The following is a 19,622-nucleotide window of genomic DNA, read 5'->3' on the forward strand; positions in this document are numbered from 1 at the left end:
GCACATAGACATCTTGCCTATCTGTTATGTATCCTGACAAAATATACATTTTGTAGACAGAGTGGCATTCGGTGTACATAAAAACACTAAATTGATTATTTAGTCATTTAATTAACCATGCACACACGAGTTCATAAAAAGTTGCTTTAATTGCTGGACGACATTTAATCATCTCTTGTATTTTTGACCATAACCATCGTTACTAACAAATAACCAGATCCTCACCTTCATTATGATCACTCGTAACAGCAGTACAAAGTCGCACAGTTTGAACATTCCAACAAATTCTTTTTAAAACCTTTAATACATTTTTATTGCATGTTCCACACTTCAAGCACTTACTACCAAGCCTATTTTATCAGTGCCAGGGTGGCTTTAACACATTTTGTGTCGGAACACACGTAAAAACGCGAGGCTATCGCAACTTAATTTAAGACTGTTTAGCGAGAGTGCCCATAGTGGGCTGTAAAGATTACGGCGCCGTTTATGGGCTGCCGAGATTGTTGGCGCGTAAACCCGAGTCCCCTTCACCGTGACCTCTCCCTACAGGGCTGTCGTGAGTTCTTCGTGCTCACGCAGCTATTGCCACCATAGCAGTCATTTGCCAAAGCATTAGACGTTATTGCAGTTAAACATTAAACTTAACACTGTGCCGCGTTTTATGAGAAGGGTACGGAGTCAGTCTTTACGTTGGGTAGCCTATTATTTCACACGTGATTTGAATATGGACCCGGTATATTCTGATTTAGTAAGAATTTTTTTATAATATGATTTGTTTGTCCAGAAAAGCATCACTGAGTGTCAAGACTGTTTTTACGCAGATCCTATATTGAGATGTTGAGCCAATTATTTGTTTCTGTGTCGTTATGTGGAGGTGGTCAGGTGGTTCAGATGTCAGAGCGCTGAGCTGGCGCCACGCTGGCGAGGTGTTAACGACCTCGCCTGGTATAGAGGAAGTCGTGGGTTTGATTCTGACCCTGACACCTGCTGTATATTTGGAGTTTGCATGTTTTCCCCGTGGTCGCGTGTATTTTTCTCTGGGTCCTCCGGTTTTTCTTTCCGCATTTAGAAGCATGCGTTTAGAGTATTTGGCTGTTATTCATTTTCACGTGGTAAACCACTTATTTGAGCTACATTTGTGGCCAGGTCGCTTCTGAAAAAGAGCCATATAGCTCATAACAAAACTGAGATCCTGAATTAGAATCTATGCAGCTGCAATCATGTTATGCGATAAAGCCAGGTTCTCAAATGTATTGATTTAATGTTTTCAACCCAGTCGCCAATGACTAAACAATACAACCATGGCATATCATTCGGTTCTGCACTTAATTTGCATACTTTTTTCTGTCTTCCATCAGGTGAGGTCAATTGAAAGAATCGCAGATGTGGCCCTGTGATATCCACTTTTGTGGGAAATTTCAAATATGAATGGTTTTACTGCTCTGTAAAATATCAGAATGAATACTTAATCTCATGACATGACACCGAAAGCACAATGGGGATAAAGTTTTTTGTAAAAAAAGACTGTTTTAGTTCAGCTGTCATAATATAAAAAAAAAATTTGGGATGGGAGGAAAACTGAAATACCCATTGAAACCCCATTTATACAAGGGGATAACACTTAAAGGTTAAACAGCTAAAATTAACTTCCAGGGCACCTGACCCAGCCTTGGGTTGATGTGTGAAACCCACTGTTCTCATAGCTGCTTTAACAAAAAATGTCTCATGACCTTTGCATCTGGGCCTAAACTGAACTTCCCCTACATTAAGTAAATTGGAAAAATTGTGTGGCCTGCTCAGTGAGCTGTGAATCTCATTACTGGAGGCTTTTAATTTCTGATTTTTGAAATTTTATTATTTAGGACTCCTTTGAAGCCCATACGTGGGACACAGCCTCATAAATCCCGTAATGGACACAGTCGGTGGTTATTGATTAGCCGTTAAGTAGCTAATGTAAGCCCAGCATGCAGCTGTGAGTTTTCGTGTAGCTCACTGAAGGCATGAAACGTTGAGTCTTGTCGACTTGTAATTGACTCAAAAGAAACAGAAGACTAATTTTGCATATGTCTGCTGTCTGATTTTAAAAATAATAATGATTTACACTTTTAAGTGCCTTTCACCCAGAGATCACAAGGTGCTGTGAACAGTGAATGTGGTTAGAACCTAGGGCCCAATTCCCATCTTAACAAAGCAGCTGAAACATAATTTTTTTTGATTTGCTGCATTGTTGGTGATGGGGACATTGGCAGGTTTATAGGAAAATCTAGTAAGCATAAACACACTCGTCAATATTATAATCTGATGCAACTTACATGTTTTTTTATATTTTAACATTGCCATATTCTCCTCTGAAGAAGGGCATTACCTGAAACATTACATTATCATACTTATATAGAGTTATTAGCTAGTTTTTACATAACTGTGATATAACACTTAAGTTTTTCATTTATATAGTATGAGCTTAGATTTGTTTGTTTATTTTGTGGAATGTAATATATGAACATAGATTCATTAATTAGGTGGAAGATGAATATAAAAAAACTCATGCTACGAGCAATTAGGCACTTAATAATGCAGTACTTGAAAGTAAGTAGTGGAGTTTTGCACTGATTATTTAAAAGTGGGAGAAGTTCATGAAGGTTTATGGGTATGAGATGGAGAGATATGACAGTCAGAACACGTGCAGCTCACTTGATCACGTGGTTTTTTCAGTCATATTTAAAGATCTATCAGAATTACTTTCCGATGTGTTGTTGGATTGTACAGCATGTTGTTCATTTCCTTTAGAAGCTCCTAATACCTTTGAGATCCCTTTTGAAAAGCGCTATATGAATGTAATTATTTTTATGCTGAGCATTGCCGCTGTACAAAAACACACAGAGAGCTGTAAATCACATTTGCAGAAACATACACATTCGCTATTAGAAGTGTTTTGGTGCTAGGGTCATTTGGAAAAATTTATGCTTTGATATATATGCATGGTTTTCAGCTATTAGAAGCGTCATGATGCTCGGGTCATTTGGAGAAAAAAAAGCATGCTTTGATATATGCATGTGTGGTTTAACACTGCGGGCAGAAATAAAATGGCCAAAACACAGCACACTGGGTGATTTTCCCCATTGATGGTGATTGAGACAATTGGGCGCGTTCTCACTCACAGACACTAACTTCAGACGAACAGGAGCAATCGCCAACACGTGAATCTGCCACACACGTTCGATAGTGCTCGATGGGATTTATTTGGTAAAACATCTCTCCTTGGAAAAATGTCCACCTCTACGTGGCGCACTCGTGACGTAAGCTATTAATCAGAGGCAAGGGCAGTTGGAGGGGAGGGGAGTTCTACCCTGTTATGAATGCAGTGTTAGCAGTAAATACTGCTGAATCAACGTGTAGGAGCTTGCCAAGTGCCAAGCAAATATAAATGCCGTTCCTCTCGAGTTACTTTTGTTATCACACAAGCAAATTCGACAACGAGCACTGTGGGACATACACTCCAGCTGACAGGCCAGCTGGGTTACCTGCGTAAGGAAGTCTCTTATCAAGCTCGACAATTTTATATTGACAGCCCTTTTCCAATCTGCTGCTGGATGAAGGCCTCCCCACACCATGTCGGTCATGGAGGTTTTTTTTTTATCATACCTCACCAAGCTGGCTCGTGCAGGTTGGTGACAAATTGGGGTGGACAGCAGTAGTTCAGATTTCACTTGAGAATGACGTCAGCCGTGGCCGGGAATCCTACTCAAGTTCCTGGGTTCCAGTGTGCTACAATTGTATGTCTAAATAAAGCGTTATATGTCTCAAGCATCATCATCCTCATATAACCATTGCTTTTATTTGCTCCTACAGCTCAAAATATGAAGCACATGATGCATTTTGGAGGTCATGATTATAATCCGCAATAATAATAATAACTTGCAGCTCTTTGTCAATCATCTTTGAGAGTGTTTGTCTGCTATACATTTCCACATGACAAGCCACTTCATTGAGCTATCATTTGTGACCAGGTCGCTTCTGAAAAAGTGCTATACAGTACAGCTCAGTGGGCCTTATCTGGTAAAATAAATAAATAAAATAGTTTAACTACTACATGAAGACCTCCCGATGGCAGTGTTGGTCTCATGGGGGTTGTTTGACTATACTTCACCAAGGTCAGCTCAGATATCATCGCTGGTTCTCCCTTCGCTGGGAATCGTGCTCAGGTGACTGGGTCCATAGTACAGTCTGCTATAACCACTGTGACCCAACTCAAACTCAATATTTGTTCATCTTAACTGGTATTATTTGAAACCGTTTAAAGGTTTTTTTTCTGTATTAATTAAATTCAAAATAAATACTGTGCTGGTTATTCAAATCCTTTTTTGCGTAGGATGGTGTTATGATCGAAAGCCTTGTTGGGGTAATGTGATCCAGGGTTTGTGTTGGTGGCTGACATAAATTTAGTTAATGGTTAGCTAACTCTAGTTAAGCTCACTAACATGTCACTGTTATTGCATTGATACTACTCTACACGTGCTTAGCTTGATATAAGTCAATTTGCGTTTGCAAACAAAAATTCAAAGTAATGATAGTTTAGTACAGTTGGTATTTGAGTCAATCTTAATGTGCAGGGCCATCACATGGGCGCTATGTTTCACAGATAAGGTCTGCAGTGGGTTCACAGTCGGGGGGCAATGTCACTTTGTGGAATCACAATTGAGTAATTTGCAAGTTATTTTTAAAATGCTGTCGGTACACAATCGCCTACTATTTTTCAAACAATGTCACGGAATCTTTAACGTTGACTGTGAAGCAGACGGCGTGTACATTACGGTTAATACTCCTGCGGTATTAACCAGGGCAGCCTGCCGGATTTGAATATTGAACCTTCACACAATAGCGTCTAAGGGTAATTATACAGTACGCACTCAAGGTGATTTTTACGAGGCAAAATTTGAATCTCGATTAGTGAGAAAAAAAAATTACTTTAAAAGTTGATGTCACTGTTGTGTAACTACCGCACTAGGTCATACATCACTCTAGTTTACCTGTAAGTCACCATAATATGTATTTCTCTCGTTACTAACACTCGTGTTGGGCAGCCAGAGACGCATGGCCTAAGTGCAGATATTTAAGGGCTATTTTTGTGTCATTTTAAACAATACTTTGAGTAGGATTAAACACCGAGCTTCATCTTAACACCTGTTTTATTGCCAGAAAGGGTATAACCCCTATTCTTCTATTGTGATATACTTCGATTTAACGCTTTCGTGACTGCAGGGATTCATCTTCTTGGTTCTTTCGGTAAAGTCACGTAGAATGGAAATAATAAAATAATAAAAGTTAAACATAATAAGATACAATTCTCACGACGTTTCGGCCACAACGCACACAGCCGTCCTGCTTGCGTTGAGGACGGCTGCTTGCGTTGTGGCCGAAACGTCGTGAGAATTATTTTATTATGTTTTATTTTTATTATTTTATTATTTCCCTTGTACGTGACTTTACCGAAAGAACCAAGAAGTTGTGATATACTGGCAAGGGAGGTCCCACGATTCATGCCTTCTCTGTGACCTAAAACCAATTCTAATATTTTCTTCAAATCATGGAAAACTCGTCAGACAGGTGCTAGTGTGACCAAAGGCGGCGCGTATCTTCCTTCACGATTAGCTTGTAACGTGACATTACCATGCTGCATGTATAATGCACACAGCCTTGTTTGAGACCACCAACTGAAAAGATTCTCAATTGTGGGCACATTATTTTCGACAGCAGTTGGACAATGAGACAACGGAAACCGGTTAATCATTATCATCGGTACAGCATCGCCTGAATTGCCTCCTACTACTGCCTAGCGCCTCTACAACCTCTACACTTGACCATCTCTGCTGAGTGGTTGTGGGTACTGTAAACCTCTCAATGTATTATCGTGGAAGTGGCTTTATGTAATTTTATATGAAAAGAAACTCATCACATTACATCACTCCTATGATACGATTCATCCCTAAAGGTGGAACCTTAACATAGGCCTAACATCAAGTTTTTAAATTAGACAGCTAGATAGCTTTCATATAAGCCAGGTAAGAACTGGTTGACACCAAATGGCTCTTTTGCAATGGAAAATGCTTAGTAAAACAAGTGAGTTTCAACAATCATCATCATCGGCCATGATCAATCCACTGCTATCATCTCACAGCCCCACAATTCAGCAATACATCCAGCATCTGCACGCGAGCTGATTTTCAAAAAGCAGTTCTAAAGAAATGAGTTTTCAATCTAGATTTAAAAGTGCATAGCTCCAGTGGCTTCCTAATATTGGAAGTAGAGCGTTCTGGCCGGCCATAGAAGCGCATCTGAAAGCACGCGATGCAGTGGAGATGAGATAACGCAAACGATGATACCGCGTGTCGGGGCGTGTGTGCAGGTGGCACAGGCGGTGCTCATCGCTCTCTTTGAGCTCAACACGGCCGAGTTCACCATGCTGCTCGGAGCGCTGCCCCGGACCTTCCAGGAGGGAGCAACGCGCCTCCTACACTCGCACCTGCACGCGCTGGGCGCGGTACAGCCTGCACGCCGCGACACGCGGCCCTCGCTGTGCTCACCTTGCACACTCTGTACATTTGTGCTCTGTTCAACAATAGTATTAATACAAATGACAAATTGTAACGTGCACAATTTCGCAAACGGACTAGAGTCGGATCACGACTTGGAGGTGTTGCCAAACGACCCACTTTGGTTGGGAGAGTCCCGGTTCCAGAAAGACCATCCTGGCATCTTGAAACATTGAGATTTTGTCCAAGTTGAAATCTTCTGGCCTCATGCTGAATTCATTATATGGGCAAAGGGCAGGGTTACCTGGGAAGTGGGAGGGGTTGACAGGCGAGTAGACCGGGTCTATGAACAGTAGCCGGGACCAACGTCAGAAAGACTGAAGCCGTTCACCTTATGGGTGGTGCTAGTGTTGAAGTGGGTGTGGTTATCCAAGCTCACCACGTTTTCTGGTTGAGCCTCTCATACATCATTGGAACCTCATTTGCCAGTAAAAAATATGATAATTGGTTTTTTACCCTTCTATCTGGTAACAAAACTGACGCTGTCGCCTCAACAGACCTGGTTTTCACCTGAGGACGGCTGCTTGTGTTGTGACCGAAACGTCGTGAGAATTATTTTATTATGTTTTATTTTTATTATTTTATTACTTCCCTTCTACGTGACTTTACCGAAAGAACCAAGAAGATGAATCCCTGCAGTCACGAAAGCTTTAAATCGAAATAAAACTGACACTTTTTTTTATAAGGAGTCATGTTTGCATAGACCACAATACCTGCAGTCATAATGCAAACAAAAAACATAACTCTGATAATGTGCACTGGCAAATGAGGTTCCAATGGTGTAAATGCTTACCCCGAGCTCTCATACTCTGATGGTGCATTGTCTTTGAGTTGTGCACCTTTTGGCGTCATCTGGTCCAACCCATGTGAGACTAGGCTCTAAGGAAAGCTGTCTCGGGTGTGGACCAATCAACTTTAAGGACAGTGCACATTATCAGAGTTATGTTTTTTGTTTGCATTATGACTGCAGGTATTGTGGTCTATGCAAACATGACTCCTTGTCAAAAAAAGGTGTCAGTTTTGTTGCCAGATAGATAGGTAAAAACCCAATTATCACCTCTCATGCATGTTGTAGTTTAGCCCTCTGTGCTGTGCTGGCTCTGCCTGATCAACCTCCCCATGAGGCATGTCCAGCAACCAGATCTCCACTGCCACAGTGCACTGTGGTGTTAAGCCCCTCAAGGAAAGTGCAAAGTAAAAAAAAACTGTTCTTATTTTGAACATATACCCACTCAGGCTGTGTGTATCTGCGGCCCAGGTGGATCGTTGCATAATGAGACCGTGAGACACGGCGATGGTTTGGCGAGGCTTTATCCAACAGCGGATTGATCATGGCTGGCGATGAGGTATGACGACGGCCCAGGTGTCGTAGCGTTGCTTGTCGTTGTGTCGCAGAGTGGAGCTGGCGGCGTGCTCACCGTGGTGAGCCTTAACCCCGCGCTGGCGTTGGCGAGCCCGACCTCATCACCCACCGTGTCCTCACATGGCACCTTCTCGCCCAGGTGAGCCCCCCCCCCACCCCCACCGGCACCAGCCCCCCCTTCCTCACAAAAAACCCGGCCCCTCCATAGCCCCTCCCCCTGCCACCCCCTAGCACTCTCAGAGTGCCAGGGGCTCTTTGACTGATGGCCTTAATCTAAGTTGTCTTATGGTTGTTGTTGTTGTTTGACTTGCATCCCACTGGGATTTTTGCACACAGCGTTGGTGTACTGTGTTTTTTTCTGCAATATTTTGCTGTCTTTTCTTGGATTTTCTGTTTGCACTTAGTCACATATTCACTTTAATATGTTTTTTGTTCATGTTTTTGTTTTTTGTTTGTTGCGGTTGCACCCGATTCAAGAGCCGAATGGCTCACAGGGCTATACCTAATAAATGAACTTGAACTTGATGCTCAGCGGTGCAACGTTGAACATTATAATCTGAATTAATGAGAATTTATTTTCAACATCGTACTCTTGGTAGGAAAAACATTTGCTCCCTTCAAAATGTTTAGCTCTGCGTGCCAATGCTGACTCCCACCTGCCAGTACATTTCCATCCAATGTCCCTTCCAACTGCACAGCAGTCCTCTTTGCTGTTTTTTCATTTTAAGTTTTAATTTCATTTGCATCTGGTACGACAGAGTGGAACGAAGTGTTATATTTTATTTGAATTTGGCACAAAGATGGGTAGTTAATTACACATTGCAGAATTTGGCATGCGGAAGTCTTAAACGGTGCAGAGATATTTGTGTATGTGTGTGTGTGCACCCCTTTTGTCAATCCACTGCTGGATGAGGGGTTTCTCCATGCCATGTGGGTCGTTGAGGTTATTTGACCATATTTCTCCACGGGGGCCAGTATGAGTGGGGGCATAGAGATGAGCGCCCACTGCTATTTGCTTCAAGGGCATTTACAGCAGTCGAGCAGAATTACACTCAAATTGAAAAATAATCTGCTTCGTGGAGTAAAACAGTGTCATCACTATTTGTTTGTAAGAAGGTGTGTACTGATTACAGATCATCAGACATTAACAACCATTTTTATCCCTGAGAAAGGAGTTCCCCCCCATGGCAGCATCTCGTATGGCAAAGTGGGAACTTAACACTTTCCAGGCTCAAACCTGCTTAGCTTCTGTGATATGAACTTCATCATCATCTATTGAGATCTGATGAGTTTAGGTGCATTCTAGGTGATTATGTCATTGGCAGATATATTTATCTGACTAAATGATAAGTCCGGTGTCATCGATGTTGAATCATTCATTCATTCATATAAAGTGTTTTGTCAGTGTAAGTAAGTGAGCAAGGTCATGCTTTTGCACTAACATTATGGGGTGCCATGGTGGCGATGTTTTCTTCCTCGCCTGGTATACAGGAGGTCGTGTGTTCGACCCTGACACCTGTATATTTGGACCTTTTCCCCGTGGTCGGGTTGAATTTTCTCAGAGTCCTCTGTTTTTTCCCCTCCACATTCAGAAACATGCGTTTAGAGTATTTGGCTGCTATACATTTCCACATGATAAGCAACTTTGTTGAGCTATATCATTTGTGGCCAGGTCGCTTCTGAGTAAGGCCCACTGAGCTGATAGCTCAGTGGGCCTTACTTGGTAAAATAAAAAAAATTGTAAAAATACAATTACACATCCGTGGTGAAAACCGAACAGAAAATGGAATACAACATACACATAAACAACATCTTCATCATCAGCCATGCCCATCTCCATCACCAGCCCGCACTGACCTGCGTGGTGAAGTATGGTAAAATAATCCCCCCACCCTCCAGACTGGTACAACTCATCCATAAACAGGGTGCCTCTTGTAAATCGGTACAGGGATTCGTAAGATAGATAAAACGACAGGATACTGCTATCCAACAATCGGCCCATTCACTTGCTCAGAAAACTGCCATACCTGTTTCACTTGTATCGTCTCCATCTGTCATGAGTCACAAGTGATAATCGTAATGATAGTAGCAGCAGTGTTGTCAAAACTGAGCGTTTGTAAACAACGTCGAGGTTAATGAAGATCACGCCCCTGATTGCTTCAAAAACAAACGCTCGCTCAGCAGAGATCTTTGCAGAGGGGGAGGATACTGCGGAGCGGTGGTCCCGGATGATTAGAGCGCAGACATCTTCAGGCTCGGGAGATAATTTGTCACGCAGGTATTGGGCCTGCTAAGCACAACATAATGCATCTGGAGATGATTGCATCTTCCAACGGTGAGTCGTTCGTTCGAGATATCTCAGACGTTCACAACATCGCCCCTGCAGCCCCAAAATGGTTTACTAACGTCGACATCGAACGTTGCCAATGACTATGTCGTATGAAAGAAGAAGCATTTACAGTGAACTGCCTGCTATCCGTGGCCCTGTTACCTTCAATCGCTATTACCCGAGATCACGATTGATCTGGGATGAATTCCATTACCTGCTTATGCATTCTTCCTATAAATTGAAAACTCATGTTCTAGATTGAATACTAATTTCTTCAGAACTGTTTTTTTGTTTTTAGTTTGTTGTCCTTCCCTCCTGCACATCGATTATCCGGGTTTGCTACGGTATGAAAGAAGTTCACCATGCATACATTATCCACGTCTTGTCACAGACCAGAGGGGTGACATACAAGTGGTGGCAAATTCATCCCGTCCTTCCTCATTTATCCATGTACAAGTGACCCAGAAGTTGCGTCCCAGGAGTGCTAAATTCATCCCGTTATCCACGGATATCCATGAATCACTCTGCAGATATCACGTGTTATTTTATTGGAGATGTGCAGTTAATTGCATCCGTCAGTAGTGTGTCGACGCAGAGAAGGGAAGCTTCGATGTGTGTGGATAGAATTTTATTTATGAGGTCATGAGTAAGACGCAACATGTGTGTTTTACTTGATAAATGGTAGATAGGAGTGGAACGACACATTGATGTGTTTACATTTTACCGTGCGAGCTTTGTGTATGTTTACCAGCATCATTGTCATGGTGGTAAAAAACACAATTATTTGCTGCAGTGTTGTTACTGCAGTCTATTTTTGCCTGCATACGTGACACGGATCCTTTGACCCAGTCACCCAGAATGACCCCTATCTTGTCAGATCTCGTAAGCAAAGCAGAATTGGGCCTGGAGAGTCGTGCTTGTACAGGGGACCGAAGTGCATAACAGCTAAGTGGTGGGTAGTAAATAAAAATCCATTGCTCTACTTTATTTCTATGCTCCCCATGACTATGATCCTTGCCTTCACCAACCCTCACTGACCAAAGTGGTGAAGTATGGCCATATAATCACCTCGACCCCCGCGGCGTGTGGAGACCCTCATCCAGCAGTGGATTAGAAAAGAGCTGTAAATATCCATGTATACGTAACGCAAGTGGAAATTGGCATCTCTACTTATCAAGGCTTCCGTGGGTGTATTTTTGGGCCAAAATTAGCAACATAGCCTGTATGGTGCATAAAATATCAATAAAATGCATGAAAAACCAATGAGACATGCTGGTTTCTGGCTCTTACTCCCTCTTCTGTACCTCTGGAGCTGCCACCGCATTCACTTGCAATTTCCGTGGCAAGGATTGCCACTCGAGGATTGGCCTACTAAGTCATTCTAGGCGCTGCAAAACCTGCGGCTGACCTCGTAAAGTGCAAAATAATTGTCTCTCGAGACACACATGCCTATTGGGACTCATGTGCAGTGGAATCTTAACCCTAACAGGTTCTTCCTGAAACCAAACCTTTAGACTCGGTAAGGCTGTCCCGGCTAAATAATTGACCTTGTTGCCTGTCTTGAAACTGCCTTAATCAGGGATTAATTTATCAACTTAGCCTGCCAATCGTCGGTCCGTATTTACTCACCCAGTGCACTACATCCAGCATACCTTTAACTTTGACTGTGGCTACTCGTCGCTCGCCACTTCCCCAAGTCTACCGTCGACCGAGCAAATATTTGGTGAGAAATGATACCTCTGCACCGTAATGCTGTCTGCGTGCACGTGCGCCTGTCTGCACGCGCGCGGCAGCTTGATGCCGGATCTGGAGGCGGAGTCGGCGCCACGGGAAGATGACGAGGCGGCGCTGCGCAGCGTTGCCGAAGCTGCCCGTCAGCTCAGCTACCACGTCCTTGAGCCAGCGAGCCGGCTGATGCGCAAGGACAGCGACGCTGTGAGAACCGCACGGCAGCCGCACTGCAAGCGCGTCGATGTCCACCCCAACCATAAGCACCACTCGCCACACGAGCACCGCAACCACCAGAGATTCATATTCTTAGGTTTTTTCGCTAAAGTCACGTATATAATAATAATAATCACCTCTACATAACAAAAGGCTCAGTCCCATTTACACGCACCTTTACATCATCCGCACCCAGTTTACACAACAAAGGCTCATTCCTAACAGCGTGCTTCAGCCGCACCGAACCTCACAAAAATAATATTCAGGGCCTACTTTGGCTCCTCCCACACTCAACCAGTATATATACAAGGACTGTTTTCTTGGAATTTCTCTCACTTGATACAGCAATCGTGCTGTGACGGTTCCACCTGAAGACGGAAGCTTCTGTTGCCTCCGAAACGTCGTGATTTTTATTTTATTTTTTATTTTACTTTTATTAATTTAAATTTTTTACCTATGTGACTTTACCGAAAAAACATAAGAATATGAATCCCTGCAGTCACGAAAGCTTCAAATCTAGAATCAGAGATTAATTTCAGCTGGGTCTGTCTGGTGGGAGACCCAGAAAATATTCCACACTCGGCACACCACATCTAGTCTACCTCTTCAATGAGAAATGCATACTCTTTGGTTCTTTCGGTAAAGTCACGTAGGTATAAAATAAAATAAAATATTTGAATATTTGTTTAATAAAATAAAATAGTTTCTAACTACGTGACTTTACCGAAAGAAACAAAGAGTATGGATTCCTGCAGTCACGAAAGCTTCAAATCAAGAATGAGAAATGTATCCTGAATTACAATGCACACACCTACCCATCAGCACCACCTTTCATTCCTGAATGAGCAAACTTCTTATAATTTGACTGTCACACTGGCATGGAATGTATTGCTCTTGCGTGCATTGTCATGGGATGGTTTGTGTCTGCTTTCATTAGTGGATGATGAACTTAAACCATAATGTTCCTGCAGCAATTTGTTTTGGATTATAACTGTGATTTCTGCACTCAAAGGCAAACACTCTGCTCTCAAGGAAACCCAATTTCTCTTTATTGAGATGCTGGTATGTTTATCGATTAATAGCCATTTTGTTATGCATTTGAAAATCAATGGGTTAGCCATCATTACAAGCTAAACACTTAGTGGTTTCCTGATAAAATATGCCCGAGTCATTGTGGTGGATATTCCTCGTTCCTATGGCAGCAGTAAGTCTGTCCATAGAACACCACTCGTTAATTTACCACAAAGTTGTGATCCTAATTTGAAAAATCTGGAAAGGATGAACGGCTTTGGCCCCTGAATGACATTTGAACCTCTCACACCTTACCGTGAGTCACACAGTCTCATCGTTCCACCACCTGCCTGAATTTATCTAGAGCAGTATGGATTTCTGAATTAATGCGGAGTGAATAACAAAAAAACCAGAACAATCTAGTGGTTGCAGTGTTCCTTGGAACATCTCTACTGAAGTCACTACCACTGGAGTCAGCTCATGGGGATGATACATCCTGTCTCGGCTCCGTGACTCGACGAGGGATTTAGCAAGAATCCACCATAATCCAGGGCAAATATGGTTTGACCTGGCAAGCTTTTAGTTTGTGTGCATCGCGAGATTAATTGCGGCGATACATGGACACTGTTGCCAGCGAGCACAGTGGAAGAATGTCGGTTGGCGCTTATCTCCTGCGCGATGCGTTTCGCGAGCGCGCGTGTGCCGTGCGCTCTTTTGGCACGCAGACGAGGAGTGATGAATCGTGCGCGAGGGCGTGGCCCCGATCGTCGGGACAACACGTGCCACGCGCCTCGCGTCCCCCTCCCGGTGACATCGCGGCTTTAAGGGGTCACGCTTGAAAACCTGAGGGCTCGCATCGCGAGGTTTTAACAGTCTCCCCGAGTAAAATTTCGATTTAAAGCTTTCGTGACTGCAGGGATTCATCTTCTTGGTTTTTTCGGTAAAGTCACGTAGAAGGGAAATAAAAAAAACATAATAAAATATAATTATTCTTTTATTATAAAATATTATTATTTTATTATGTTTTATTTTTATTATTTTACTATTTCCCTTCTACGTGACTTTACCGAAAGAACCAAGAAGAAGTCTCCCCGAGCCTCCTCCCCTTGTGTAGAGCTCCATGCATTGGAAAATTACACCGCTTCATGCCAAATATGCGGTTGCATTCCCATTGACGCACGCACGCACGGTAATGCTAGGGGAGTTGCCACCACGTTTGATGCTAGTTCGCTGCATTTGTGGCCTTGTTGTTCCGCCGCTGCGTGCGGCAGTGTAAATCATTGATGCCGAAGTGCAGGTTAAGCATTTACGATTCGCTCGAGCCGTGTCTGTGCGTGCAATTTAATTTAGTAATGTTCATGCCATTGCAATTAAGGAACTTTTTGGTCTTGCATTAGAGGGTTTACTTTAGATTGTTTCATTATATACACCGTATTACCTCGTAGTCACCCTCCCACTCCACGCATGACACTTTTGTAAAATTCCAAGGAACCTTTTTGTCGTGTTACTGGGTTGGAGCACATGGTGTTTCGCACGATGTCTGATGTTTTGGTCCACACTCTTCTTCAGGTGCTAAAAGGAACAGCTCATGGTTCTCCTTCGAATATATAGTGTTGCCGGCTGTTTGCTGGTGTCTGGTGTAGGCTACCTGAACGATGCCAAACAACACGCGGTACATCCTGAATATACATCAGAGAGCTGCACAGCAGCATGACTCTGTAAACCTAAAGGAAATGCTGGCTTTAGTGCTGCTGCTGCTGCTGCGTGTGTCTCACGATGCTGCGAGCGCAGGCATCTCGTGACAACGGCCTCGCCGCCTCCCTCACGGACGTGCGGGGGCCCGGCTCAGCCGATCGTGCCGACAGTCCGTCCCCCGTAGCGGCCCAGCCGAGAGCGGCACCCGTGGTGGCGGCGGCTGCGGCAACTGCGAGAGGGACGGCGACGAGCGGAACCGCCGCCGCACCGCCCACGCAGGACGACGCCACCGCCAGCGCCGTCAACGCCACCGCCAGCGCCGCTTCCAGTGCTACCAGCATCGCCACGGCTACGGGCACCGTGAACGGCGCGTCGCCGCGCGATCACGCGCGCACGACGTGCGCCACCGAGCCCGGTACCCGCCCGCTCGCCGACACTTAGCCACGCGATAACCATCGCCAACGGCTAATCTCCGTGTTTTGTAATTGTGAGCGTGGCAGCACTTCCTTTTAACAAACTCCTGATTGAATGAGTCGGCCGAGAAGAGAGATCGCTGATTTCAATCAGGTCCGGCTTGTTGAATAAAGAAAAACCGCCGGGCGTTCATTGTTCAAAGCCATTCGTGGTTACCGTTCCGTAAAAATACAGTGGCAATAAAGTGCACTTGTAATTTAAAGAGGTTAACTATCGAATGTCATGTCGCCATTTTAAACAAATATAGACGTAATAAATTCAGTAGAAACTATGCGCAATGCTGTGGCTGGCATGTGACATGCAAATGAGTACATTTCCATCAAGGATTTTTTTTCTTCTCCTCTTGCGCAATCCCTCTACCTGGCTCCATTGCCTCCGCTCTGCTAGGCGGTGCCACGTGCCTCTATTCCTGCCCTCATAAACACAAGCCCATTGTTTGTTGTGAAAATAAGTGCCACCCACCCACCATCACCCAGCTGCCTTGTGGGGGCCCTCCTGCATAGGGGCTGAGCCCGGTGCTGGTCGGGTTTGGGGGTGAGGGGTGATGGGGGAGGGGGGTGCTGGCCATACAGCTTGCCAAACACACGTGTCAATTGGCGAGATAAAGTGGAACGCTTTTTTTTTCACGCGCTCCAGTGAGCGAGCTTACGTGCTCACTCATGGGTGCGGAGCAATATGTTTTTCAATGCCACTGACCCATTCAGGACAAAAGGGCCAGACCTGACTAAAAATATTTTCTACAGTGTTTATACTAAATATTTGTTGATGTTAAAAAGTTCAGCGCCGCTCAAAAGAACTTTGGCTTTCACGGGTCGGTAAAAAAAATAATAACAGCATGTTATAGGGCCAATTTTAAGTTTTCCAGTGGTATTTTGAGATGAAACAAGGAAGTACCGTCACCCCGAATGCCCTTGTTCACTTTCACCAGTTTTCACTTTTTGGCTTTTAGACAAGATACACAGATAATTTCTGACACAGTGTGTACAGTTATATGGTTGAAACATTGAATGCGAAGCAATTAGTGGTTTTTTTGGCGAATGGGGGCATTTGTGTGTTGAAACAGATCAAAGGCTTAAAGTCATTGTTGTCTCCTGCTTTGACCCCTTCAACACGTGGTGGCCTGTGGGCTTGTTATGTTAATGAGCAGCTACATTTCGTTGGGTTTTTTAAGCCCTGTGAATCAGCCGAGTTTCCTTATGTGTAGCCCTCATTTATCCTTGTGGAAATATTCTATATTTGTGGTCTTGCCTCAAGTAAATTAGAGAATTGTTTGCTAGTAATGGTGTGAAGAGTTGTATTTGTTTTTTGATGCATTGGCCATTCATTGTAAAATTTTCAATTATTGTGTCCCTAATACGCTGTTGGTGTGATGCGAGTAGACAAAGTATTTATTTAGATCTGCAGAGCAGTGCACAGAAGCAGTTATCCCAGAACTATCTCAGAGACGCCTTCATGTGACCTAGGCCACAGGTCATCTGAAGGTCACCCTGCTCTGCCACTGAAAGTAATGGTTGTCGCATTACAGTCAAACTCACATTTTTTATTCTCAGAGGTGGAATTTAGCCAAGCGCAGTGCAGAAGATTTTTTACGTGAACGTATTTGTGTGTTTGCGGTCATTGGTGACCGGGATGAGACCTCACCGTACTTGAGAACTCGGTATAATCATAAGCGGCTACCTGGATTTGAACCCTGGATTTCAGTGGAGGCATCTCGGCGCTCCGACCTCTAAGCCACCTCTGTATTACTCATTCTTAACAAACCACTCTTTATTTTAAAGTGAAAAAACCCCCCAAAACAATGATCGGGTTAAATGGGGGGGTGGGGGGATGGGTGTACGCTCGGTCGTAGACACGTGCGGCGTTGGGAGTTCATGAGCGAACAACCGCGCTGTCGTCGCGATCGCAGGGGACGTGGCAGACGGGAGCGCGGCGCTGCCCGACATCCTTCGGGAGTTGTCGAGCGGGGCGGAAGGTGGCGAGCGGCAAGGCGAGCGGATGCGCGCCGCACTGCAGGACCTGTGGAGGCTGGCACACGATGGCTGGCTCACTGACAGCGGGTCCACGCCACTGCTGCTGACGCTCACCGACGCCGTCGCGGACCCTGATGTGAGTGTCTCGGAGGCACGGGGTGTGGGGGGGGGGATGTGGTGTGTGTATGGGCAGGGGGGCGGTGGGACACAAGGCGTGGGGATACGGGACACAGGGGTATGGAACATAGGGATGGCACAGGGACACAGGAATTCAGGATGCAATGATGTAGGGCATGGTGATGTGGGAGATGGAGACGTGGGGCATGTGGATACGGAGCATGGCAATAACGGGCATGGGGGAACGGGGTAGTCGAGGTACAGGAACTCCAGTCTTAGGATTTGTTGTGTGGGCCAGAGACGATGGAGAAAGTTCCAATTTGTTCCCAAGCTTGTACGTTTGAGATGGATTTGCTTCATACCAGGAATCTGAAAAAAATATAAAGGTGCGGTGGTATAATTTCTTGCCCAGGTTATTTCCGGCAGAAGGGCCTCCACCAAAGGGAGCTCTACAGTTACCCTCAAGATGGAATTTTTGGCCTACTCTTTTATGCTGGCCAGACGTCTTGGAAGACATAAGACGTGGGACTACCCACGCTTTACCCCGCCACACATGACCTACCGATTGACTGTGGTGTATCCATTTAAACTGCTGGGGTGGGTGAAGTTGATAAATGTGCTCATCGTCATGACTGCTGCGCCAGGAGATTGAACCGGCTGCCTTTTAACTGTTACATGAGTGCAGCATCCCTACAACATTAACATATTTTATCTCGGAGTGAGAATGAGAGATCCTGTGATGGGGGCATCCCGTGACGCACGCGTGCGTTCTCGCCTGTCGCTCTGTGCGAGCAGCACACAGTGCGCATGCTTGCGCTGCACGTGCTGCGGGAGATGGCGCTGAACCGGCCCGAGTCCTTCGCGAGCCATGTGGAGGTCGCCGTGATCCGGACTCTGGAGGCCCACCGTGACCCCCACAAGGAGGTGAGCTCGGTCATCTCGGCCGGAAAAAATAACACGAACAAATAAACAGCATCAGCAAGTACGGAACACTCACGGCAGGTCGGCCCAGTGATGTAGCCAGGTTGGCGTGGGCCCTGGTGGTGCAAAGAGTGCAATGGGGGGGCCCCCTGTGCAATGTTTACCTCCCATCTTCGTAGCCTGGCACCTGGGGGGCCATTCTCTCCGTGAGTCACTGATAGACATGGGCAACGCACGGACTAAAATAGAGATCCATATACTGACATAGAGACCTGTGAACTTGCAAAGAAACCAATAGGTTTCCATGCATATGGATCGCATGTGTAATATTCAATGTTTCATTTTTATCCGTGCATGGCGGGGAGGGGCGGGGGAGGTGGGGTGAATGGTCACACCTATAGCGAATACACTCGTAAACTGCAGCTTCACTTAATCTGCATCCACCGTGCAAGTTTTCTTCTGAAGCTAGTTATTTAGCAGTGGTATGATACTCGGGGTCACCTCTTCAATGTCTCGTCCCAGTGCGGTCTATCATTATCTCTCGAGAGAATGAGCAGTGCTCATGACAGTATGCGGTGGTAGGGTGAGTGATGTGGGTTTATAATGGAATGGGGTTTATAATAGAATGAGGTTCATCGGTTCACACCTGAGTTCAATTCCTGGCTGTGGCTAATATCAGTGGCTGGATTCCTCCTTCACCGAACCGCATTGGCCAGTGTGGTGAAGTATGGTTCAACAATGCCCATGCGTAACATAGCCGTTGTAGAACTTCATACACGAATGACCAAAAAAATCACGTCTCCAGAATTCCACGTGCATTTAGTCAGCAAAACCAGCATGGCGTGGAGATAGAAGTTAAACCAAATTTTAGTGTAGATGAAAAGATATTGTTTATGTGGACCTATGCGAGCACGGCTTGTCCTTGTTTGCCTTAGGGAGAGAGAGAGCGGGCAGAGAATGTGTTTGTAAAATAACGGCAAATGTCGATAAGAACTCCGTGATGTCCTCAAGTGGCTCCTGGGGTGTAATGAGGCGATAACGACAGCATTTAAATCGTTATCATGAGAACGCCCCAATCTTAGTCTCCAGCGATAAACCCGCACAATGTGTTCATATGGAACGAATTTTCACAGCAAATTAAGGTGCATTAAATGCATGATACGAATTATTGTTATAAGCTAGTCATTGGCGATGTTGTATATGTCGCT

At 44.8% G+C, this 19,622-nt stretch overlaps 1 protein-coding gene across 5 annotated transcripts in view; it reads left to right on the forward strand.

The window, feature by feature from the left end:
• LOC144720924 (CLIP-associating protein 2-like) overlaps nucleotides 1–19,622 on the forward strand; it is a 77,309-nt gene that overhangs the window by 33,849 nt on the left and 23,838 nt on the right. For all 5 annotated transcript variants that reach the window (XM_078598094.1, XM_078598095.1, XM_078598093.1 and 2 more), the window contains 6 exons: nucleotides 6,404–6,538; nucleotides 7,986–8,092; nucleotides 12,076–12,217; nucleotides 15,029–15,347; nucleotides 17,313–17,512; nucleotides 18,289–18,417. In XM_078598094.1, the coding sequence (XP_078454220.1) occupies nucleotides 6,404–6,538; nucleotides 7,986–8,092; nucleotides 12,076–12,217; nucleotides 15,029–15,347; nucleotides 17,313–17,512; nucleotides 18,289–18,417 (1,032 nt within the window). The remainder of the gene's footprint in view (nucleotides 1–6,403; nucleotides 6,539–7,985; nucleotides 8,093–12,075; nucleotides 12,218–15,028; nucleotides 15,348–17,312; nucleotides 17,513–18,288; nucleotides 18,418–19,622) is intronic.

This window comes from Lampetra planeri, chromosome 10, assembly GCF_965212315.1.
Source record: "Lampetra planeri chromosome 10, kcLamPlan1.2.h2, whole genome shotgun sequence".
In the NCBI taxonomy this organism is placed as follows: domain Eukaryota; kingdom Metazoa; phylum Chordata; class Hyperoartia; order Petromyzontiformes; family Petromyzontidae; genus Lampetra; species Lampetra planeri.